At 45.8% G+C, this 26,124-nt stretch overlaps 1 protein-coding gene across 3 annotated transcripts in view; it reads right to left on the reverse strand.

Annotated features, from left to right (window-relative positions):
* The window catches only part of ENTREP1 (endosomal transmembrane epsin interactor 1), a 333,779-nt gene that overhangs the window by 97,272 nt on the left and 210,383 nt on the right, over positions 1–26,124 (reverse strand). For all 3 annotated transcript variants that reach the window (XM_063913909.1, XM_063913908.1, XM_063913907.1), the window contains one exon: positions 21,948–22,020. In XM_063913909.1, coding sequence (XP_063769979.1) covers positions 21,948–22,020 — 73 coding nt within the window. The remainder of the gene's footprint in view (positions 1–21,947; positions 22,021–26,124) is intronic.

Below are 26,124 nucleotides of genomic sequence, written 5' to 3' on the forward strand. Positions count from 1 at the left end.
GGGCCCTTTAAAACCCCCCCTTGTTATGCGATGGAGGCCGGGCTGAAGTTGGGCCCTTGCCTCTTCTTGTGTTGTGGTCAGCCACAGTTAAAAGGAAAGGTTAGAATAAATAGGGACGTTTAAATAGGCCGTCCCTCCTTGCCACCATACCATTTGTTTTAATAAAAGCTGACAATTCTATTGGCAAACATTATTCTGGTGTCAGTTATTTCTTTATGGATGTTGGTGTATGCGGATGGATGAAGAACAGTCTATGATAGACATTTTAAGAGAACGGAGGACATTTTATATGGCTGTAGTGACATAAAATTCTGAATAGCAGGCTGAATGAAGCAGCTGTGATAAGTGGAGGTATCCATGGTAACAGTGGGCCTATGAGTTGACTGAGGAATCTGGTGATGGGAGGGGCTTAGCCCTTATAAGGAGAGGACTGAATAGGTTCTCCCCCTTTTCCTCAGTGAAAATTGACCCACCCACCCGCCTTGGAGGAGTTTATTATTGGTGTCGGCTTGGCGGGTTGGGACGGCCTGAAATTGTGGCTGTAATTTAAAGAGTTTTATAGGTGCTCAGGAGATGTGAAGGTGGTGGAGTTTGATACATTACGGGGCCGGAGTTCCATCGGACCAGGTGGGCTTCGGTCTCCGGTGGAGTTGGTACACACCTGAGCACCTTTGGGTGGGAGTTGGGGAATACCTTGAGTGGAGAGTTGGCCACGGTATTCCCGATAAAGAGCAAGTAACACAAGGGGTGGCAAATGGCCCATGATGGCCCCTTGTGATGAGTGGGGGGCTGGGCTGAAATTGGGCCCCTTAAAAGCCTCCCCTTGTGATGTGATGGGGGCTGGGCTGAAATTGGGCCCTTTAAAACCCCCCCTTGTTATGCGATGGAGGCCGGGCTGAAGTTGGGCCCTTGCCTCCTCTTGTGTTGTGGTCAGCCACAGTTAAAAGGAAAGGTTAGAATAAATAGGGACGTTTAAATAGGCCGTCCCTCCTTGCCACCATACCATTTGTTTTAATAAAAGCTGACAATTCTATTGGCAAACATTATTCTGGTGTCAGTGTCAGTTATTTCTTTATGGATGTTGGTGTATGCGGATGGATGAAGAACAGTCTATGATAGACATTTTAGTACGATTCCTTGTTCAACATTGTCACATTATGTTAGATATAACCTATTCAAAGTTATGTTTTAATCAATCAATTTTCTGAATTCATAAAAGAGTGCACCACAAAGAAAGCCTTCTTTGAGCAGGTTTCTCTACCTACTTGCTCATCTTCAAACTTTGACTGTGTACATGATCAGGCTGGAATTGGATGAGAGCCATGCTAAAACTGGATTGATGACCAGACTGAAACCAGAGTGTTGACTGGATTGGAGCCAAAGAGGTAACTGGAATGAAACCGGATTGGCAACCAGACTGGAACCGGAGAAATGACGGGACTGGAACTGGTTGATAACCGGACTGGAACAGGAGAGGTGACTTGACTGGAACGAAATTGAGCAGGTATTTATTAAAATAGTATTTGAACCTGGAACTGGACTGGACCTGGACAGGTGTTATTAGAATAAAGTCTGTGCAAACTGGAACCGGATTGCCAACAGGACAGGTCAGCTGACTAGGAGCAGCGCTTAGAGTGGCTGGGAATGGTCAGGTGATAGAATCCAACGTCTCTCATCCACACTCACTATTCGCTCCCATTTACGACTGCAAGATTTTCTTTGGGCCGCACTAACTCTGTGGAATGCCCTCCCACGCACAATAAGACTCCCCTCTAGTCTCTAAACCTTCAAGCGTTACCTGAAAACTCACCTCTTCAGTTAAGCTTATCAAATTCCGGAACAACCAAAATAACTTTCATAAACTTTCCTATCCAATTACATCCCCACTGTACAGTTCACACATATCCTCACTTTTTCTTTTTTTTTCACTTTCCCATCCTTCTGACTCCAGGCCAACATTGCTGGGTGACCATATACAGACCACCAAGAACGTTTGCAAACGTGACTGGGCATACAAAATCCAATGGCAGAATATGTAGTTAAGATAATCAACAATGGTCAAACATACTATTCAGACATGAAAAAAAAACACTTAATTAAGCTTAATATACAGTATAACAACATTAGTGCCGTTATGTATTAAGCATATAGAGATTCGAAATAAGGTTGGAGGCTGAATGGTCTCTCAGAATACAATGTTTTCAACAACATTAATTTAATGGTCTCTAAAAGTAAGGGAAGGGAAGATTTGGATGAACATAAATTGCCTTTTTAGCAATAGTAACTACAATCATAATGAAAGGTATTAAATGTCTGGAGTGCCTCAAGAGAGCCAGTTATTGACACCAGCACACAAAAGAGCCAAAGGATCTAAATGGAGATTAAGCGAAAACGTGGTGCTGAGAAACAGAAGTCATTTATTCCAAAATCGGCTGATCTTGGAACAATCTCAGAAGTTATAAAAGAACCATGCTATACCAGTATGCTGTACTTCCACTAGTTGTACACCCTTCCAGCAGCCACTAGTCGTACACCCTTCCAGCAGCAACCTACGCAGTGCGCCCCAGACATCTGTGTCGGATGGTTCCTCTGTGGGCGGTATGTACTACATGTGGACCTATTCATACAGGATATTTCATACTATTACACACGTCAGTTCTTCCATATGTGCCTTGAGTTCGTATATGGCTTACAGTATCTCCTAAAGCATAGCCTTCGTAGTGCGCCCAACATGGCTGCCTCATCTGGTACGCTCTTGTAAAGAATGAAGGGACACTACCCCTAGCGCTAAGGATGCTGCAACCACCCATTTTGTGTCATCTCTTCTTGCCATGACCTATTCCACCCAGGGTAATCCTACGTAGTGCGCCCAAGATGGCTGCATCACATGGAACCTTACATGGGTGGAATATATAACCCGTAGAAGTTATTCCTCAACCCTGCAGTATGCTATTGCGCTTTCTAGGTTTAGTTGTTCATTATTTCTGTATGTTTTTCAGTTTGATGTAACTCTAATGCCTTTGTATTAAGTACATGTCTTTGATGTATGTAAAGCGATTTTGAGTCCTGTGGCAGAAAAGTGATATATGAATAAATTATTACTGTTATTATTTTTGAGCCATACATTTGTGCATTGACCAGTTACCTGTTAACATATGAATTCTTTGGCCCTATGAAATATAAGCTCTGTGTAACATATGGAAATGTACCTCCTGTAATGCAGCAGAGGGGAGATATTTTAAAGGACATTCCATATCATATACACTTTTGTGGAAGGGAATGTATCAAAAAAGCAACGGTAAAGTGTGGGAAACCACCACCTAACTAAATCTACGGTCATCAAATCCCAATATAAGTATTTTGTTTTATAGAAAACAGACAAAAAACAACAAGGACAACAATGAATAATCCGTAGCTGAGATAGAGACAGGATTAGGCAGTGATTGAATAAAATGGCTAACCTGTAAATACATATAAAAGTGCTTGAAAAGGAGAGAGTTCCCCCCAGGGTCGACTACGTCTCTCACAGCCAATATACCTTTTTCTTTCCAGTGACAAAAACTGACGTTAAACAAGGCAGGCAGAATACAGGGGTTCCACAAAATGGAATATAGGAGAGAAGGTCTCTAGAAAATTTTTATTATTCATTGAGCCAATGTCGCTGGTCTGTTACCACCGACAATTCTGGCCAGACGCCGATGGTAACGATCATTAAGCACCCATGTTCGACCACTGTGCTGTTCACGGTGGGTGGTAATGCCTTCCATGACACCATATGTCAAGGATTGTGAATGTCCGCACAACCCTTGGAAATGGAATGTCCCAGCTGTGGGGCACTTACTATCACGCCCTGTTTAAACTCTAATAATTCACGTCGCCTAGCCGGTTTTCAAGCTGACTCAAAAGATGTTAGATTACAACTAATGCCGGTCTGGGCATTTCCAAGATGCCACAGTATGGTGGTGCCACCTACCACATACACTTCAGTGTACCATTTTCATTTTTAATACTTTGAGAATCTTTTGCAGGTAATGACTGCGTGAAGTCTGGAACCCATGGACATCACCAAATTATGTGTTGCAGACCTTATCAGTAAAAAATTTTTCTCAAATTGTACTAAACTGTTGATTTGGCCACACCTATGGTTCCCGCTATCTCTCTGATAGATTTATTTTTGTTTTTACAGCCTAAGGGTGGGCTGTGTCACTTGCATTGAGGGTTCCTTTGTCTGAATGTTGAGGGTTCACAACAACTTCCAAATGCAAATGCCTCACTTGGAATCTACTCCAGACCTTTTGCCTGCTTAACTGCTGAAGGAACAACAAGGGAATAGCCCAGACCTGTCCATGAAACAGCTTTTGAGTCAACTGTCCAATCATTTTTAGTCCTTTGAAAATGAGGGGAATACATATTAAACAGCTGTAATTATTAAACCAATTTGGATTCTCCAATTTGGATGTGAAAAACCTCAAATTAAAGCTGATAGGCAACACTTTAAAACCATATTATACAACTGTAACTTAAATACTTTTTGGTAAACAGCTGAAAATGACAAAAAAAATGTGTCAGTGTACAAATATATATGGACCTAACTGTGTATCTGGAAAATACAGCATGTGCTAAAGCTTGTAGGTCAGGAATTGCCAGCCCATGTTACTGATAAAGGTGGAGCTTTGTAATAGAAATACAGGCTCTCTTTCCTGACCAATTTCGGTAAATGACCGCAGCTACAGTAATTGTATATCCCCCCATAGTGTGAAAAGAGTGAACCGTTAAATGTCAACCATACAATAGACAAAATATGAAATAAGTAACTAAAAAGCACCCCAAAAACATGTTATGAGTTAGAGGACAAAAGTGGCAACAGTAAGGAAGAGAACCATACTTTAAAGAGATAGTTACATGATAATAAATTCATAACAGTCCTGAGATTGAGTCATTAAACAGCCTATGAAGGCTAATATATGAATATACATTATATATGATTCATTGCAAATAAAACAAGCAAAAAAAAAAAACACAATACAATGGATTATGCAGCCAAGTATCAGGTTAATATGATGAGGCCCTATGGGAGACCTCATTGCATAGCTTAAAAAATAAATAAAAAAAAGTCAGAGTAACAAAATATAAAGTCAAAATAATCTCACAGATACTCTAGGAGAAATAGCAGCCTGAAAGTCAGTCTAGAAAAATGTGAAAAAATTCTGGAGAAAACGACAAATGGGAATCAGAAGATCCTTGCTTTTCTGCTGATTCTTCATCAAGTTAAGCAGCCACATCAGGTGCATTCGTAAAATCTTTAACTGGATCACCCTCACAGAGACGACTTTGCTATGACAAGTCATGAGCAGATTGCTGCTAATTCCTTGCGTGCTCTGTGACCTCAGAGCAATAGTCTTGAAATATATAGAGATCTTAGACTCAAATGTATAGAGCAATTTTGAGGCTGTCCAAATGGCTTCTTTGTGGAGATAAATCAAACAACAGAAAATTACAACATGTGGTCTGAAGTTATGAGCGGTATTTGTATGCTGGAGACCCAGACAATACCCCTGCTCTACCTGATCCGTGCAAACATCAGTGATTTTCAATATCTATGGCAGCGTGGTGGTGAAATGGAAAAATTTCGGACACACACCACTTGCCTGGCATGGTCACATCAGATGTGACCATGCCTGCAAGTGCTTTATCTGACCTGGTCGCACAGGATGCGACCAGTCATATAAACTGTGTTAGCAGCTGCGGGGAAGGGAAACTTCCCTCCACTGCTTCTGTCAGAGGGACCGGGAGGGTCTCAATGCCTCCTTGCACCCTCCCCCTGTGTCTGCCGTGTTGCCGATAATTTCTGATCGGTCAGCATGGCAGTATACCCAACCCCAGTGCCTTTGAGACAAAAGCAGCCGCTGGGGAGTGTAAATTAACCAAGCCACCCCCAGACCCCCCCTGTATACCTGGAGGCTGTCCGGGACCTAAAGAGTAAAGTCACGTTGGTCGCAATGTTACCGATGTTGCGATGGTCACGATGTTCCCGATCGATGTTTGGGGGGGGGGGGGGGAATATATATATATTTTTAAATAAAAATACAATTTTTTTTTCTTATTTTTTTTTACTAAAATCATTTTGGATAGGGTTAAATTCATCTTCTTCACCTAATTCACTCATAAAAAAAAACCCTGACAATTTTGGAGCTGTTTTTGGGGAAAAAATCGTCAGTTAAGTGGTTAAGGCTTATGGTAGACCAACTATACATAGATTGTTCCTCCAATATTTATTTTCTAAATCATCTAGCTTGGACCAAATCTGGCTCTGTGAAGTTTAGCTGTGTGTTTTTTTATGGATTCCACATATTGACACATCTCACCCAGTTTATGCTCAGCGGTTAGAAATTTGATGGCTCTGCCCTTTAATTCTGCAACAACCTGCATGAGGGTTTCAGTCTGTGCTGCAAACATAGGTCCCATTGTCTCTTTGATCGCATTTTCAATCTCACTATAGGCGAGAGAGTGAGAGGTACCTTGTACATCCTGAGCAGCAGGGTCAGGACCATAAAGAGAACAGGCAGCAGCGGGAGTCAGTGGCTGTCCATGCAGTAGAGGGGAGAGTCTGGGTGACAGGGGCCGTGAGTCAGTGAAAAAAATAAAAGCTAGTGGAGCCTGGAGCTCATGTGGCTTACTCCATAGCCACTGGACGTGAATGTCCTTATTGGCCTGGCAGTATAGACTTTTTCTATATATGTAACCCAAAACTAAATAAGTATCTAATAAATGCTAATAAATGCTGGACCCAGGTGATCGAATCCTACAGCCAGCCTGAGTAAGCTTCAGCTTATTTACGATGACCAGTGCCTGAAAGAAGAAGCACTCATATCTTGCAAATGCTTACAGGAGGCATCTAGCTCCCACAGACACCTCCTGTTGCATTTAAAAATTAATGACACTGAATTGCCCAGCCGCTTCCTTGTAGCGGTGCAATTCCTTCCAAACATGAATCAGGCCCATTGTGCTGAATTTCAATGTTGGCCTACAGACAGCACTTGAAGTAGGGATATTAAAAAAAACATACCCATGCAGTCTTTTCTAGATTTGATTTCACCATGTACATACCAGGGTCTAGAATGATGGTGGTCATTCCGAGTTGTTCGCTCGTTGCCGATTTTCTCTATATTGCGATTAGTCGCTTACTGCGCATGCGCAATGTTCGCAGAGCGCATGCGCTTAGTTATTTTACTCAAAAGTTAGGTATTTTACTCACGGCATTACAAGGTTTTTTTCTTCGTTCTGCTGATCGTAGTGTGATTGACAGGAAGTGGGTGTTTCTGGGAGGAAACTGGCCGTTTTATGGGAGTGTGTGAAAAAACGCTGCCATTTCTGGGGAAAACGCGGGAGTGGCTGGAGAAACGGGGGAGTGTCTGGGCGAACGCTGGGTGTGTTTGTGACGTCAAACCAGGAACGACAAGCACTGAACTGATCGCACTGGAAGAGTAAGTCTCGAGCTACTCAAACTGCAAAGAAAAATCTTTTCGCAATATTGTGAATACTTAGTTCGCAATTCTGCTAAGCTAAGATTTACTCCCAGAGGGCGGCGGCTTAGCGTGTGCACTGCTGCGAAAAGCGGCTAGCGAGCGAACAACTCGGAATGAGGGCCGATACCTTTTTCCTCCAGACCGCAGTTAGAGAAACTGTGCCCAGAGGAGACGGACAGTACGAGGAAAGGATTTTTGTTAATCTAAGGGCAAGATTCATACCAACCCACACCATCCACACCGTATAACCAGGAATATACGCAACCAGTTAACAGTATGCACAAAACAGTATCAGCCAACGACTGATATTAACTGTAACATAACCCTTATGTAAGCAACAACTATATACAAGTCATGCAGAAAGATGTCCGCACTGGGACGGGCGCCCAGCATCCTCTACGGACTAGGAGAAAAAGATTTACCGGTAAGTTCAAAATCTTTTTTTCTCTTACATCCTAGTGGATGCTGGGGACTCCGTAAGAACCATGGGGATTATACCAAAGCTCCAGACCGGGCGGGAGAGTGCGGATGACTCTGCAGCACCGATTTAGCAAACAGGAGGTCCTCCTCAGCCAAGGTATCAAACTTGTATAATTTAGCAAAAGTGTTTGATCACGACCAAGTCGCCGCTCGGCAAAGCTGTAAAGCCGAGACGCCTCGGGCAGCCGCTCAAGAAGAGCCCACCTTCCTAGTGGAATGGGCCTTTACCGAATTTGGTAACGGCAATCCAGCCGTAGAATGAGCCTGCTGAATCGTGTTACAGATCCAGCGAGCAATAGTCTGCTTAGAAGCAGGAGCGCCAACTTTGTTGGCTGCATACAGGACAAACAGTGCCTCTGTTTTCCTAATCAGAGCCATCCTGGATACGTAAATTTTTAAGGCCCTGACTACATCAAGGGACTTGGAATCCTCAAACTCTCCCGTAGCCACAGGTACCACAATAGGTTGGTTCATATGAAACGATGACACCACCTTAGGCAAAAATTGAGGACGAGTCCTTAATTCTGCTCTATCCACATGGAAAATGAGATAGGGGTTCTTATGAAACAAAGCCGCCAATTCGGACACCCGCCTTGCAGATGCCAAGGCCAACAACATGACCACCTTCCAAGTGAGAAATTTTAATTCAACTGTTTGAAGAGGTTCAAACCAGTGAGATTTTAGGAACTGTAACACCACGTTAAGGTCCCATGGTGCCACTGGGGGCACAAAAGTAGGCTGGATGTGTAGCACTCCCTTAACAAAAGTCTGGACTTCTGGGAGAGAAGCCAATTCCTTCTGGAAGAATATAGATAGGGCCGAAATCTGTACCTTAATGGAGCCTAACTTTAGGCCCATATCCACTCCTGTCTGTAGAAAGTGGAGAAAACGACCCAGGAGGAAAACTTCCGTAGGAGCATTCTTGACTTCACACCAAGATACATATTTCCTCCAGATACGGTGATAATGTTTCGCCGTCACCTCCTTCCTAGCCTTTATCAGAGTGGGGATGGCTTCCTCTGGAATACCTATCCCAGCTAGGATTCGGTGTTCAACCGCCATGCCGTCAAACGTAACCGCGGTAAGTCTTGGAACACGCAGGGCCCTTGCTGCAACAGGTCCTCCCTGAGAGGAAGAGGCCATGGATCTTCTGTGAGCATCTCCTGAAGATCTGAATACCAGGCCCTTCGAGGCCAATATGGAACAATGAGTATTGTCTGCACTCTTGTTCGTCTTATGATTCTCAATATTTTTGAGATGAGAGGAAGAGGAGGGAACACATAGACCGACTGAAACACCCATGGTGTCAGCAGGGCGTCTACCGCTACTGCCTGAGGGTCCCTTGACCTGGCACAATACCTCCGAAGCTTCATGTTGAGGCGTGACGCCATCATGTCTATTTGAGGAAGTCCCCAAAGACTTGTTATTTCTGAAAAAACTTCTTGATGAAGTCCCCACTCTCCTGGATGGAGATCGTGTCTGCAGAGGAAGTCAGCTTCCCAATTGTCCACTCCCGGAATGAATACCGCTGACAGAGCGCTTACGTGATTTTCTGCCCAGCGTAGAATCCTGGTGGCTTCCGCCATTGCCACTCTGCTCCTTGTCCCGCCTTGGCGGTTTACATGAGCCACGGCTGTGATGTTGTCTGATTGAATCAGAACCGGTAGGTCGCGAAGAAGACTCTCCGCTTGTCGTAGGCCGTTGTATATGGCCCTTAATTCCAGTATGTTGATGTGTAGACAAGCCTCCTGGCTTGACCATAGTCCCTGAAAATTCCTTCCTTGTGTGACTGCTCCCCATCCTCGGAGGCTCGCGTCCGTGGTCACCAGAACCCAGTCTTGAATGCCGAACCTGCGACCCTCTAGAAGGTGAGCACTCTGCAGCCACCACAGGAGAGACACCCTGGCCCTGGGGGACAGGGTTATTTTCTGATGTATTTGAAGATGGGACCCGGACCACTTGCCCAGAAGGTCCCACTGAAAAGTCCTCGCATGAAACCTGCCGAAGGGGATGGCTTCGTAGGTCGCTACCATTATCCCCAGTACTCGAGTGCATTGATGTACTGACACTGTTTTCGGTTTTAACAGGTCTCTGACCATGTTCTGGAGTTCTTGGGCTTTTTCCATCGGGAGAAAAACCCTCTTTTGTTCTGTGTCCAGAATCATGCCTAAGAAAGACAGTCGAGTCGTTGGAACCAACTGTGATTTTGGTAGATTTAGGAAGAGCGACACGCTTTTCTGCAACTGCTCCTTTGATCTCGCTTTTATCAGGAGATCGTCCAAGTACGGGATAATTGTGACTCCTTGTCTGCGTAGGAGCACCATCATTTCCGCCATTACCTTGGTGAAAACCCTCGGGGCCGTGGAAAGCCCAAACGGCAACGTCTGAAACTGGTAATGACAGTCCTGTACAGCGAATCTCAGGTATGCCTGATGAGGAGGATATATGGGGATGTGAAGGTATGCATCCTTTATGTCCAGTGACACCATAAAATCCCCCCTTCCAGGCTGGAGATAACTGCCCTGAGCGATTCCATCTTGAACTTGAACTTTTTTAAGTACAGGTTTAGGGATTTTAAATTTAGAATGGGTCTGACCGAGCCATCCGGTTTCGGGACCACAAATAGGGTTGAATAGTACCCTTTTCCCTGTTGTATTAGGGGAACCTTGATAATCACTTGCTGTTGACCCAGCTTTTGAATTGCAGCTAAAACTATCTCCCTCTCTGGGGCGACGCTGGTAAAGGCGATTTGAAGAATCAACGAGGAGCACGTCTTCGAATTCCAGTTTGTAGCCCTGGGATACAATTTCCATCGCCCAAGGATCCACGTCCGACTGAACCCGGACGTGGCTGAATAGTCGAATACATGCCCCCACCGGCGCAGACTCCCTCAGTGGAGCCCCAGCGTCATGCGGTGGATTTAGTAGAAGCCGGGGAGGACTTCTGCCGTAGCCGGCATTCTTTTCCCTCTACCCTTACCTCTGGCGAGGAAGGAAGAGCCCCGACCTCTTCTGGACTTATGCGACCGAAAGGACTGCATCTGATACTGTGGTGTTTTCTTTTGCTGTGGGGGAACATAAGGCAAAAAAGTAGATTTACCTGCGGTAGCCGTGGAAACCAGGTCCGTGAGACCTTCCCCAAATAAAACCTCACCCGTGTAAGGCAAAACTTCCATATGCCTCTTTGAGTCGGCATCACCCGTCCATTGGCGGGTCCACAGTGCTCGCCTAGCAGAAATCGCCATGGCGTTGGCTCTCGAACCTAGCAGCCCAACGTCTCTCTGAGCGTTTCTCATATATAAGACTGCGTCTTTGATGTGACCTAAGGTCAATAAAATGGTTTCCCTATCTAGGGTATCAATATCAGCTGACAAGTATCTGTCCAAGCTGCTACCGCGCTACAAACCCAAGCTGATGCTATTGCCGGTCTGAGCAAAGCACCGGTATGTGTATAAATTGATTTTAAAGTCGTTTCCTGTCTGCGATCAGCAGGATCCTTGAGGGCTGCCGTGTCTGGAGACGGTAGCGCCACCTTCTTGGATAAGCACGTTAACGCCTTGTCCACCCTGGGCGAGGATTCTCACCGTACGTGTCCTGTGTCGGGAAAGGATACGCCATAAGAATTCTCTTGGGAATCTGCAGTTTTTTGTCTGGAGTTTCCCAAGCCTTTTCAAATAACGCGTTCAGCTCATGAGATGGGGGAAAGGTTACCTCAGGTTTCTTTTCCTTAAACATGTGTACCCTCGTGTCAGGGACAGAGGGGTCATCTGTGATATGCAAAACATCTTTTATTGCAATAATCATATAATGAATACTTTTGGCCACCCTTGGGTGTAACCTTGCATCATCGTAGTCGACACTGGAGTCAGAATCCGTTTCGGTATCAGTGTCTGCTATTTGGGATAGGGGACATTTTTGAGACCCTGAAGGGCCCTGTGACACCGTGAAAGCCATTGATTGACTCCTTGTATTATCTCTGGACTCTGCTTTGTCTAATCTCTTATGTAATGAAGTCACATTTGCATTTAAAATATTCCACATGTCCAACCAATCAGGTGTCGGCGTTGCCGACGGAGACACCACAATCATCTGCTCCACCTCCTCCTTAGATGAGCCTTCCACTTCAGATATGCCGACACACGCGTACTGACACCCCCACACACACAGGGATATATTTATATGGAGACAGTTCCCCAATAAGGCCCTTTGGAGAGACAGAGAGAGAGTATGCCAGCACACACCCAGCGCCAGCTGACACTGGAAACAAAATTGCCAGATAAATAGCGCTTATATATATATATATACACACACATATACATATACACTCACTGCGCCTTACAAGTGCCCCCCCCCCCTCTTTTTTGCCCTGTGTCACCGCGTTCAGCAGGGGAGAGACCGGGGAGCCAGCTTTTCTGCAGTGTGCTGTGGAGAAAATGGCGCTGGTTAGTGCTGTGGGATCAAGCTCCGCCCACTCAGCGGCGGGCTTCGGTCCCGCTCAATTTTTCAATACTGGCGGGGGATTATAATATATACTGCCTCCGCAGCCTATATATGCCTGTTAGCCAGTTCTAGAGGTTTATTATTGCTGCCCAGGGCGCCCCCCCTGCGCCCTGCACCCATCAGTGCCTGCAGTGTGTGTTGTGTGGGAGCAATGGCGCGCAGCGTTACCTCAGAGAAGATCTGAAGTCTTCTGCCGCCTTTGAAGTCTTCTTTCTTCTTATACTCACCCGGCTTCTATCTTCCGGCTCTGTGAGGAGGACGGCGGCGCGGCTCTGGGACGAACCGCGAGGGTGAGACCTGCGTTCCTACCCTCTGGAGCTAATGGTGTCCAGTAGCCTAAGAAGCAGAGCCTATCATTTAAGTAGGCCTGCTTCTCTCTCCTCAGTCCCACGATGCAGGGAGCCTGTTGCCAGCAGTGCTCCCTGAAGATAAAAAACCTAACAAAATTATTTTTCAGAGAAACTCAGGAGAGCTCCCCTGTAATGCACCCAGTCTCCTCTGGGCACAGGATCTAACTGAGGTCTGGAGGAGGGGCATAGAGGGAGGAGCCAGTGCAGACCCATCTAAAGTTCTTTATAGTGCCCATGTCTCCTGCGGAGCCCGTCTATACCCCATGGTCCTTACGGAGTCCCCAGCATCCTCTAGGACGTAAGAGAAAATAACATACATCATGCAGACTCAGAGCACTGACCCAGAATCTTTTTGCTCATGGGCTAGATTAAAATTTTATCCCTCCGGCAGCCACTAGATGGTGCCTAAAACGGAGCTATTCAATTGTAGCTCCATTTGGGCGTGATGACTGACGGCATCTGCATTTCAGCTTGGACCCTCCAGGGTGGAGAGCGGAAATGCGTAAAAAGTGACCTATTTGGACACCCAAACGGCACTTTTCGTGAACGCATCCAGCACTTTAGTCTGCTAAACCCGACTTCTATGGGCGCTGCGCAAATAAACCCCAAAAGAATGGCGCCCTGCAATCTCTGCAATCCCCCGTGATCTCTCTTAGACAGGAGATCAAGGGCGCAAAACATTTGAATTCAGCCTATATTGTCCCAGCACAAGGGCAGGATCCAGAAGACACAAAATCCCATCTATGTTGTCCCAAAGGCCATTTTATCTTCAGGTTCAAAACAGTACATGATCAGGTCATTCAGTTTTTTTTAAGAGCATTAAATTATTTTGAGTCGTAAGCTGACCTCCCTGAGAGTTGAGGAAGAAAAAATAAATAAAATGGAGGTACCGGATGCTATAACCCATAGGCATATCTATAATAGGTGCGAGGTGTGCGGAGCACACAGGCTCATGGGTACAGGAGAGCCCACACCACACACCCAGCACCCATATTGTTAAACTTAACCTTTCAGAGTTCTACATCAGCGGCTGGCGCTGCAGATATAAATCACTGGGTAAATGGCAACTGCGCCCATTTTCCTGGTGATTTGCGCATGCGCAATGGATATGTCCCCATGAATAATGCGCAGGTGCCATGTTTCTGGAGACCTACACATTTACAGTAGACTCTGGCATATAGCCAGAGTCTGCTCCCAGCCAGAGAGGAGGTGGCAGCACGAAGCCTGCACATGGGCCCTCTCCTTTAAAATACCATTGCCCTAACCAGTAACGAACAGACCAAACATGCACATTTATTCATGGATTTTACAGTTGAATTGTATCACTCTAAAGTAGGACTGTTGGAGGAATTATAACAGGAGAGCTCATATTTTTATGAAAATCTTTAGAGCAGTGTTTCCAAACCTCAGTCCTCAAAGCACACTTACAGGCCAGGATTTGGTGATAGCCATCCTTAAGCAGAGATGGTTAAAATAGGATTTTAATACCTACCGGTAAATCTGTAAGGACCATGGGATATAGACGGGATCCGCAGGAGACATGGGCACACTATAAGACTTTGAATGGGTGTGAACTGGCTCCTCCTTCTATACCCCTCCTCCAAACCTCCGTTAGAAAACTGTGCCCAGGGAGACGGACATTTTGAGGAAAGAATTTATTGTTTAAACACGGTGAGTATCATACCAGCTCACACCACGAACATACCGCAGAACGTGGCATTCAATAGAACATCAGCCAACGGCATGAAAAAAATACACAGCCACATGCTGATAAAATATGTAACACAACCTGTGTGTCAACCCAATCAATAATAAGATACCGCATGCCATGGCATGAACCACGTCAGCAACAGCCTGACAGAAAAGAAACACCACAAGAGTGTAACCATAACCAATAACTGCAGACACAGTACGTACTGGGACGGGCGCCCAGCATCCTCTACGGACTAAGAGAAAAGGATTTACCGGTAGGTATTAAAATCCTATTTTCTCATACGTCCTAGAGGATGCTGGGGACTCCGTAAGGACCATGGGGTTTATACCAAAGCTCCAGACCGGGCGGGAGAGTGCGGACGACTCTGCAGCACCGATTGAGCAAACATGAGGTCCCCATCAGCGAGGGTATCAAACTTGTAGAGCTTAGCAAAAGTGTTTGAACCCGACCAAGTAGCCGCTCGGCAAAGTTGAACCGCCGAGACTCCTCGGGCATCCGCCCAAGAAGAGCCCACCTACCTAGTAGAATGGGTTTCCACCGACTTCGGTAATGGCAATCCAGTCGTAGAACGAGCACGCCGAATCGTATCATAGATCCAGCGTGTAACAGACCGCATAGCTACAGGCGCCCCAAACATGCTGAGAGCATACCGGACAAACAGAACCTCTGTTTCCCGAATCAGAGCCAAATTGGCGACCTAAATATTCAAAGCTCTGACTTCATCCAGAGACTTTGAATCAGACAATGCTTAAGTAACCACAGGCATCAAAATAGGCTGGTTTCTGCGAAACACAGAAACCACTTTTGGCAGAACTATTATTCGAGTTCTCAATTCTGCTCTATCCACATGGAAGATCAAACAGGGGCTCTTGTGAGACAAAGCCGCTACTTCCGACACCCGCCTTGCGGACTCCAAGGTCAATAGCATGACCACTCTCCAAGAGAGACATTTTTGACACAACCTTTCATAAAGGTTCCAATCAGCATGACACAAGAAACCGCAACACAATGTCAAGGTACCTCGGTGCAAACGGGGCACAATTGGAGGTTGGATGTGCAGTACTCCTTTCACGAAAGTCTGAACTTCCGGAAAGGTGGTCAATTATTATTATTATTTTTTTTAAAGAAAATGTATAAGGCCAAAACTGCACTGAAATGGAGCCTAACTTTAGGCCTGCCTCCACACCTGCCTGCCAAGTATGGAGAAGAACGACCTAGCTGAAAGTCTTTCGTAGGAGCCTTCTTGGATTCACACCAAGAAACATACTTACGCCAAATACGGTGGTAAGGATTTGCCGTTACTTCTTTTCTAGCCTGAAGAAGTGTGGAAAACGACTTCATAGGGAATACCCTTTCGGGCAAGGATATGGTGTTCAACCGCCACGCCGTCAAACGCAGCCGCGTTAAGTCTTGCTACACGCCCGGATCTTGCTGTAACAGTTCCTCACGTAGAGGAAGAGGCCAGGAATCTTCTATGAGTAAAACTTGAAGACCGGATACCAAGCCCTCCTTGACTAGACCGGAACAATGAGGATCGCCTGAACCTTTGTTCTTCTTACTTTTATCACCTTCAGAAAGAGTGAAAGCGGAGGGGACACACAGACCGACTGAAAACACCGAGGGCGTCCACCGCTATAGTTTGAGTGTCGCTTGACCTGGAACAATATCCCTGAGGTCTCTCGTTGAGGCGAGACGCCAACCTGTCCAATTGAGGCACTCCTCAAAGACTTGTCACTTCTGTGAATACTTCTCGATGACGAGTGTATATCTCCCGGATGGAGATCGCGTCTGCACAGGAAATCTATTTCTCCGTTGTCTACATCCAGAACGAAGACCGCTAATATATCGTTTACCTGTCTTTCCGCCCAGCGGAAAACCTTTGCAGCTTCTGCCATTGCCGCTTTGGTCCTTGTTCCGCCCTAGCGGCTTACTTACGCCACTGCTGTCAAATTGTCCGACAGACATAACACGGGCAGATCACGAAGAATATGTTCGTTGAAAATAGCTCTTAATTCAAGAAAACTTATTGCAGACAAGCTTTCCAGCTTGACCTTTTCCTCTGGAAACACTTCCCTTGGAAAGACTGCTCCTCAGCCTCGGAGATCTTCATGCATGGACACCAGGATCTAATCCTGGATCCCGAACCTTCATTTCTCTAGGAGGTGAGACTGTGCAGACACGACAGGAGCAATATCCTGGCCATTAGGATTATATTCCGGTGCATGTGCAGGTGAGACCCGGACCACATTTCCAACTGGTCTCGTGAAAACCACTCCGGCATTTTACCTGCTCACAGAACAGGCCTCTTAGGTCGCACCCGTCTTCTTCATCAACGGAACATATTGATGGATTGTCACTGCAAATCTGATCCGACTCTGGATCCTCAGACCTCTTTCCACAGGAAAACACAGAACCTCAACCGTTCAGTATCTACTCTGATACCCACCTCCGACATCCGCGTCGTTGGGAACAACAGCCACTCCCTGTGTCGAAGAACAGTCTGAGAGAAACAACTGTTTGGATCACTTGTTTCTTGACCTCACCGTAATCAGGGGAGCGTCTCAGTACAGAATAACAATGGCTCTTACTACTGAAAGAAAACCATCATACTGCCAACACTCCGGTGAAATGGCAAAGACAATCCTGGATATCAACCCAGGTAGGCTGAATGCTGAGGAAAACGCATTTAAACCCTTTTTCTACCTTTACGTGCTGGAGCTCCCTGGCCTGAGAGATTCCAACCTGTAGTTCAACTTCGTAAGTAGAAGTCTTTGTTTCTGGTGGATGGGGATCTGAACCCAGGACCCCAGCTGTTGTAGTGCAGGGCACTGTACCACTAGGCTACTCGAGTGCTTATATTATTTTTTTTAACAGGGACAGCAGGACAAAATCCTGAACCTGACGCAACTCTGGTATGGCGTCGCGAACTACCTCCCCTTTCAGAGGGGAATCAGTAAGATCTATTTGAAAAATCAGTGAGGGGAATCATCTGTAAACTCCAGTATGTCCCCCTTTGGATTCTATTATTAACCCCCAGGTCCAAGTCCATTCCCGGACTGACGGAAGAGTATTAGACGAGATCCCACCGGTGTGGGCCCCAGCCAGATAGACCCAGTGACATGCGGTGGATGTGGTAAAAACAGAAGACAATACCCGCTTCTGCGAACCTAACAAGGCTGCAGAGCTCTTACCTTTTCACCTTCCACTATCTGCACAGAAAGGGAAAAAAGAACTGTATCGAAACGGTTAAAATGACTGCATCCCACAAAAGAATGCGTCACCAACCGTTGTGAGGGAATCTAACTCACGAAGGTAGACTTACCAGTGGTTGCAAAAAATAAGGTAAAAATACCCAAAGGTATTCGGGCGCTGTGAGGCGAGTTGCTCAGCTAAGCTGCAGCCAATGGTACGGGAAAGTCACTCCCTAGAAGGAAACTGAAAGAGAGAAGGAGGCTGCGCTATCAAAAAGCTGCAAGGTCTATGCAGCGAAACGCGTCCGGTATTTACCCTTTGGAACAGGACAGCTTTGAATTGGACCCGAACCAGCCCAAACCGTTGACCAGCTATCCAGAGGAGTCCGAGAGAGGCACCATCCTATCTCCGCACTGCATGAGGTACTCACCATTTATGGGACATTGCAATAATCCTCTAGCGGCATATGGAACGTTTTCATGGACTCTCTTAATTACCATCTAAAAGGGACTCTCCATAGTGGATCATAATTGGATGCATTATTTTTGGGCAAAATGTGGAACGGATCCTAGAGAATATAAACCTCCAGTCCTGTACCAATACCTCGGGTAAACTCCAACTTTTGCATATAATTGGTAAAATCCATTTTCTGCATCTATTTGGCATATTATCTTGCACAGAAGTACTGTTTTTTAAAGAATTATTGTTTTTTAATAAAATGTTTTAAATTACACATTTAGTGATTTACATTGTTCTTTCCTCTGATAGCGCAGCCTCCTTCTCTCTTTCAGACTTACCAGTGGTATTCGCCGAGAGTGACTTAACTGAGGTATTTCCAAACAGCGGTACACCGTCACAGGGAAAAACACCAATATCTCTCGGAGTCAGCCTCAGCATTCCTCCGGCCACACCTACTGCAGACGCACGGCAGCCTGCCGCAATGTTATAGAGAAGAATCAACATAAGAAACATCCCCTCTCTCTCTAGGGTAATTCTATCGGATGGTTTTCCGAATACAAGCACTCCCCCATGCGCATGTAATGCAAATAACTTCAAAGCATATAATAAAAATATCACTTAGCTTCCTGTATACAATCCTTTGTGACAGGGCCCCGTGCCGACCAGGAGTTGACTTTCACTGTATTCTATCCGCGGCGGGAAAAGAATAAACATTCGGACTCCTTGTGAGGATCTGAGACCAACTCGTCACAGCCGACCTAGAGCTTCATCAATAGAGTGACCAGCACATTAGAAGGAATACTTTTACTTCAGCATTCATTAGAACTTGTAATATGAATATACATATTTAAATACACACACATTCCGAAATACGGACTTTTTTGAGTGAGAGCGAGATAGTGAAACCTTTGTTTTTTGATGTCTCAATGTACACAAACTTTGTTAAATACAAAAAAATCCTAAAAATATTGTATTAAATGACCTTCAGGCTGTGTGTAGAAGGTGTATATGAAACTTAAATGAATTGTGTAGATGTAGGCACACTTTGTTTAATGCACAAAGTTATAAAAAATATTGTATTAAATGACCTTCAGGCTGTGTGTATAAGATGTATATGAAACATAAATGCATTCTGTGCTTAGACTTAGGTCCCATCGCCATGATATCTCATTATGGTATGCAATTATTCCAAAATACGGAAAAATCCGATATCCAAAATACCTCTGGTCCCAAGCATTTTGGATAAGGGATACTCAACCTGTGTATGTATATATATATATATATATATATCTCATACGTATAAGTATTTTGTCTAGAACCCCAGGGTCCCTAGTGACATTAATGTGTGCTGAATGTGTACGACCATGTACTGAATGCCCAAGTTGTGGATCTGACCAGGAAACCTTATGGTCGACATAAAACATAGTATTTGTCGTCAACAGGGAGTGGTAACTAGGTAAAAATAATATTCTTACGACCCCGAGGGGTTCGAGGGAAGTATATACACATAAATTTAATATCATTCCCCCACAAATAAAAGCACATCTGTACTAGAGCTACAGGCCCATGGAACCGTACCCTATACAGGTATAGGTTATGACTTCATGTTAATTTACACCCAGTAATAACAGATGGTGCCGACAGGTCACCCACATACTATTGTGTCACACATATAGTGTTTACTTTTGAAAAAGCATACAACTACCGACCTGCTGACACTTGATCTACAGACCCAAGTACCATCAGGAGTCGGCAATGCCGACAGAGGGATTCCCATAGCCAGCTCATGGCAGACCACACACACACACGTCGACACGTGTACTATAAGCTACCATGGGTATATGTGACAGGGAAAACACAGAAACAATTACAACTCATTAACTAACACGCTCATTATACTGTATAGTGCTATATTTTCCTATTTTGCACTAAAACACCTTGCCCCCCCCCCCCCCCCCCCCCCTCGTTTCCCACTGCTAGCTGCCTAACAGTGCTTTTTGGCAGGGACATGAGGAGAAATTGGCGCTGTAACAAGTTGTGAGGGCTAAGCCCCGCCCCCTTTCGGCACGCTTCAGCCCCTCTAATATTATTCATATTTATACTGGCGGGGGTCCCTATACAGTGCCTATGCACTGTATATATTTTTTGGTCAGTGTCAGGAAAGAGGTATATTGCTGCCCAGGGTGCCCCCCCTGCGCCCTGCACCCTTGTAGAACCGTTAGTGTGTGGGAGCAATGGCGTGCAGCGCGACCGATGCGCGGTACCTCCGAGACCTAAAGTCTTCTGCCGTCACTGAAGTCTTCTTATCTTCCAATACTCACCCGGCTTCTGTCTTCTGTGAGGGGGTTGACGGCGCGGCTCCGGGAACAAGCAGCTAGGCGCACCAAGTGATCGAACCCTCTGGAGCTAATGGTGTCCAGTAGCCTAAGAAGCAGAGCCCTTAACTCAGAAGAAGTAGGTCTGACTTCTCTCCCCTCAGTCCCACGAAGCAGAGAGCCTGTAGCCAGCAGGTCTCTCTGAAAATAAAAAACCTAGCATAAAGTATTTCCAGAGAAACTCAGTAGAGCTCCCCTAGTGTGTGACCAGTCTCTCCTGGGCACAGAATCTAACTGAGGTCTGGAGGAGGGGCATAGAGGGAGGAGCCAGTTCACACCCATTCAAAGTCTTATAGTGTGCCCATGTCTCCTGCGGATCCCGTCTATACCCCATGGTCCTTACGGAGTCCCCAGCATCCTCTAGGACGTATGAGAAATCAAATTAACAGAGGTACTAAATAAGATAATTGTGCTCATTCATGATTTCCTTAAAACTGGACAGTTAGTGTGCCTTAATGATTTAGGTTAGGAAACACTGCTCTAAAGGTTTTAATAAAACATGAGTTCTCTTGTTAAAATTCCTCCATTATTCCTACTTTCTATTGTGTTTACGGAGTTCATCTAAATTCATTCTTATTTTCTGCTCTGCAATCTCATGATTTACCCGAGATAAAACAGACTACCCTTTTGGACTCAGTAAAATTGAATCAAAATATATTGCAAAAAGCTTAATATATATTGCAAAAATAAAAAATAAAACAGACTACCCAATATTTAATTAGCATGAAAATCGTTCAGGTTTTGCACATTTTCTCTCTCAGTTTAAATGATTCGCTGAGCATTGAAGCAGGAAATGTAAATGCAAAGTCAGAGCTTATATCTAACTTTCCATAAGAAATATTAGGTTTGGACAACATACCGGAAATTATGGCCTATAAACATGGCAACCAATCTGCATTGATGCAACATTTATAATTTGCATAATTTAAAAGTATACAGAGTAGCTGATTGGCTTAGTATATGTCCCCCTAAACTCTGTAAAACTTAACACATCAAATAACATATATAACAAATACGATACAGTTAGAGATCTAGGGTTAAAATATTATCCAGACATAAATCCAGGATCTTTTCAGTTAGACTTATCTGTTTTCATAAGAATTCCCAAGACACTTCCCTACGGAAACCAGTTAGCTACTCAACGTATTCTAAAAGATCCTCTAAGCCTCCTTCACCTTTTCTTCAAAAGGTTTCCTGCCTGAATAGGGAATATCCTATCTGACTGATGAGTATAGTTTAAAGCATATTAAATGAAGGAAACTTAGATTTCTTTAATTCATTTGTTGTAATGTTGTATAGTAGACTGTATAATCTGTAACCTAAGGCTGACGTGCCCTTATTCCATTAGTTACCTTGAATGATCTGCATGCTGGGTAGTTTTGGTATGGTGTTGGCTACAAGGTCTGTGACTTCTTGAGTTGTTTCCTATATTAATGAAAGAATTTTAATTTGTTTAGGTGATATTATATTCAGTTTACTGCAATTAATGAGGCAACATGTTCAACGGTTTGCACAAGGTTGAAGAGTAAGCATACTGTTAATTTCTCTGACGTCCTAGTGGATGCTGGGAACTCCGAAAGGACCATGGGGAATAGCGGCTCCGCAGGAGACTGGGCACAACTAAAGAAAGCTTTTAGGTCACCTGGTGTGCACTGGCTCCTCCCACTATGACCCTCCTCCAAGCCTCAGTTAGATTTTGTGCCCGGCCGAGGTTGGATGCACACTAGGGGCTCTCCTGAGCTTCTAAAAAGAAAGTATATAATTAGGTTTTTTATTTTACAGTGAGACCTGCTGGCAACAGGCTCACTGCAGCGAGGGACTAAGGGTAGAAGAAGCGAACCTACCTGCTTGCAGCTAGCTTGGGCTTCTTAGGCTACTGGACACCATTAGCTCCAGAGGGATCGACCGCATGGAACTGGCCTTGGTGTTCGGTCCCGAAGCCGCGCCGCCGTCCCCCTTACAGAGCCAGAAGCAAGAAGAGGTCCGGAAAATCGGCGGCAGAAGACATCAGTCTTCACCAAGGTAGCGCACAGCACTGCAGCTGTGCGCCATTGCTCCTCATACACACTTCACACTCCGGTCACTGAGGGTGCAGGGCGCTAGGGGAGGGGACCTGAGCAGCAATAAAAACACCTTGGCTGGCAAAAATACCACAATATACAGCCCCAGAGGCTATATATGTGATAATTACCCCTGCCAGAATCCATAAAAAAGCGGGAGAATGGTCAGCGAAAAAGGGGCGGAGCTATCTCCTTCAGCACACTGGCGCCATTTCTCCCTCACAGCTCCGCTGGAAGGAAGCTCCCTGGCTCTCCCCTGCAGTCTACACTACAGAAAAGGGTAAAAAAGAGAGGGGGGGCATTAAATTTAGGTGCAGTATATATAACAGCAGCTATAGGGGACATAATTCAGTTAGTCCCTGCATTATATAGCGCTCTGGTGTGTGCTGGCATACTCTCACTCTGTCTCCCCAAAGGGCTTTTGTGGGTCCTGTCCTCTGTTAGAGCATTCCCTGTGTGTGTGCGGTGTGTCGGTACGGCTGTGTCGACATGTTTGATGAGGATAATGATGTGGAGGCGGAGCAGATGCCTATAGAAGGGATGTCACCCCCTGCGGGGCTGACACCTGAGTGGATGGACTTATGGAAGGAATTGCGTGCACGTGTCGACTCCTTACACAAAAAATTTGACGACATGCCAAATATGGGACAGCCGGCTTCTCAGCTCGTGCCTGTCCAGGCGTCTCAAAGGCCATCGGGGGCTCTAAAACGCCCGCTACCTCAGATGGCAGACGCGGATGTCGACACGGATACTGACACCAGTGTCGATGATGATGAGTCTAGTCTAATGTCCACTAAGGCCATTCGTTGCATGATTGAAGCAATGAAAGAGGTGTTACAAATTTCTGATATAAACCCAGGTACCACTAAAAAGGGTATTATGTTTGGGGAGAAAAAACTACCCGTAGTTTTTCCCCCATCAGAAGAATTAAATGAAGTGTGTGAAGAAGCGTGGGCTTTCCCTGATAAAAGATTGGTAATCTCTAAGAAGTTACTAATGGCGTTCCCTTTCCCGCCAGAGGATAGGTCACGTTGGGAGACACCCCCTAGGGTGGATAAAGCGCTCACACGTTTGTCTAAAAAGGTGGCACTACCGTCTCCGGATACGGCCGCCCTCAAGGAACCTGCTGATAGAAAGCAGGAGGCGATCCTGAAGTCTGTATATACACACTCAGGCATTATACTTAGACCAGCTATTGCGTCAGCATGGATGTGCAGTGCTGCCGCTGCGTGGTCAGATTCCCTGTCAGAAAATATTGACACCCTAGACAGGGACACTATTCTGCTAACCATAGAGCATATAAAAGACTCAGTCTTATACATGAGAGATGCACAGAGGGAGATCTGCCGGCTGGCATCTAAAATAAGTGCATTGTCCATTTCTGCTAGGAGAGGCTTATGGACTCGCCAGTGGACAGGGGATGCAGATTCAAAAAGGCACATGGAAGTTTTGCCTTATAAGGGTGAGGAGTTATTTGGGGATGGTCTCTCGGACCTAGTTTCCACAGCAACTGCTGGGAAGTCAGCATTTTTACCCCATGTTCCCTCACAGCCTAAAAGGGCGCCGTTTTATCAGGTACAGTCCTTTCGGACTCAGAAAAACAGGCGTGGAAAAGGCGGGTCCTTTCTGTCCAGAGGCAGAGGTAGGGGAAAAAGGCTGCAACAAACAGCAGGTTACCAGGAGCAAAAGTCCTCCCCCGCTTCTTCCAAGTCCGCCGCATGACGGTGGGGCTCCACAGGCGGAGCCAGGTACGGTGGGGGGCCGCCTCAAAAATTTCAGCGATCAGTGGGCTCGCTCACAGGTGGATCCCTGGATCCTGCAAATAGTATCTCAAGGGTACAAACTGGAATTCGAGGCGTCTCCACCCCACCGGTTCCTAAAATCTGCCTTGCCGATTACTCCTTCAGACAGGGAGGCTGTGCTAGCGGCAATTCACAAGCTGTATTCCCAGCAGGTGATAATCAAGGTGCCCCTACTTCAACAAGGACGGGGTTACTATTCCACACTGTTTGTGGTACCGAAACCGGACGGTTCGGTGAGACCCATTTTAAATTTGAAATCCTGGAACACATACATAAAAAAATCCAAGTTCAAGATGGAATCGCTCAGGGCGGTTATTGCAAGCCTGGATGAGGGGGATTACAAGGATTACAAGGATGCTTACCTGCATATCCCCATTTACTATCCTCACCAGGAGTACCTCAGATTTGTGGTACAGGATTGCCATTACCAATTCCAGACGCTGCCGTTTGGACTCTCCACGGCACCGAGGGTGTTTACCAATGTAATGGCGGAAATGATGATACTCCTTCGAAGAAAGGGAGTTTTAATTATCCCGTACTTGGACGATCTCCTAATAAAGGCGAGGTCCAAGGAGCAGTTGTTGGTGGGAGTAGCACTATCTCAGGAGGTGCTACACCAGCACGGTTGGATTCTGAATATTCCAAAATCACAGCTGGTTCCGACGACACGTCTACTGTTCCTGGGTATGATTCTGGATACAGTCCAGAAAAAAGTGTTTCTCCCGGAGGAGAAAGCCAAGGAGCTGTCATCTCTAGTCAGAGACCTCCTGAAACCAAAACAGGTATCGGTGCATCACTGCACGCGGGTCCTGGGAAAGATGGTGGCTTCTTACGAAGCAATTCCTTTCGGCAGGTTCCATGCCAGAATCTTTCAGTGGGACCTGTTGGACCAATGGTCCGGATCGCATCTTCAGATGCATCGCCTAATAACCCTGTCTCCAAGAACCAGGGTGTCTCTGCTGTGGTGGCTGCAGAGTGCTCATCTTCTAGAGGGCCGCAGATTCAGCATACAGGACTGGGTCCTGGTGACCACGGATGCCAGCCTTCGAGGCTGGGGGGCAGTCACACAGGGAAGAAACTTCCAAGGACTATGGTCGAGTCAGGAGACTTACCTACACATAAATATTCTGGAACTAAGGGCCATTTACAATGCCCTAAGTCAGGCAAAATCCCTGCTTCTACACCAGCCGGTACTGATCCAGTCAGACAACATCACGGCAGTCGCCCATGTAAATCGACAGGGCGGCACAAGAAGCAGGATGGCAATGGCAGAAGCCACAAGGATTCTCCGATGGGCGGAAAATCACGTACTAGCACTGTCAGCAGTGTTCATTCCGGGAGTGGACAACTGGGAAGCAGACTTTCTCAGCAGGCACGACCTCCACCCGGGAGAGTGGGGACTTCATCCAGAAGTCTTCACGCTGATTGTAAATCGATGGGAACGGCCACAGGTGGACATGATGGCGTCCCGCCTAAACAAAAAACTAGAGAGATATTGCGCCAGGTCAAGGGACCCTCAGGCGATAGCTGTGGACGCTCTAGTGACACCGTGGGTGTACCAGTCAGTTTATGTGTTCCCTCCTCTGCCTCTCATACCAAGGGTACTGAGAATAATAAGAAAACGAGGAGTAAGAACAATACTCGTGGTTCCGGATTGGCCAAGACGA

Source organism: Pseudophryne corroboree, chromosome 1, assembly GCF_028390025.1.
Source record: "Pseudophryne corroboree isolate aPseCor3 chromosome 1, aPseCor3.hap2, whole genome shotgun sequence".
Lineage (NCBI taxonomy): Eukaryota > Metazoa > Chordata > Amphibia > Anura > Myobatrachidae > Pseudophryne > Pseudophryne corroboree.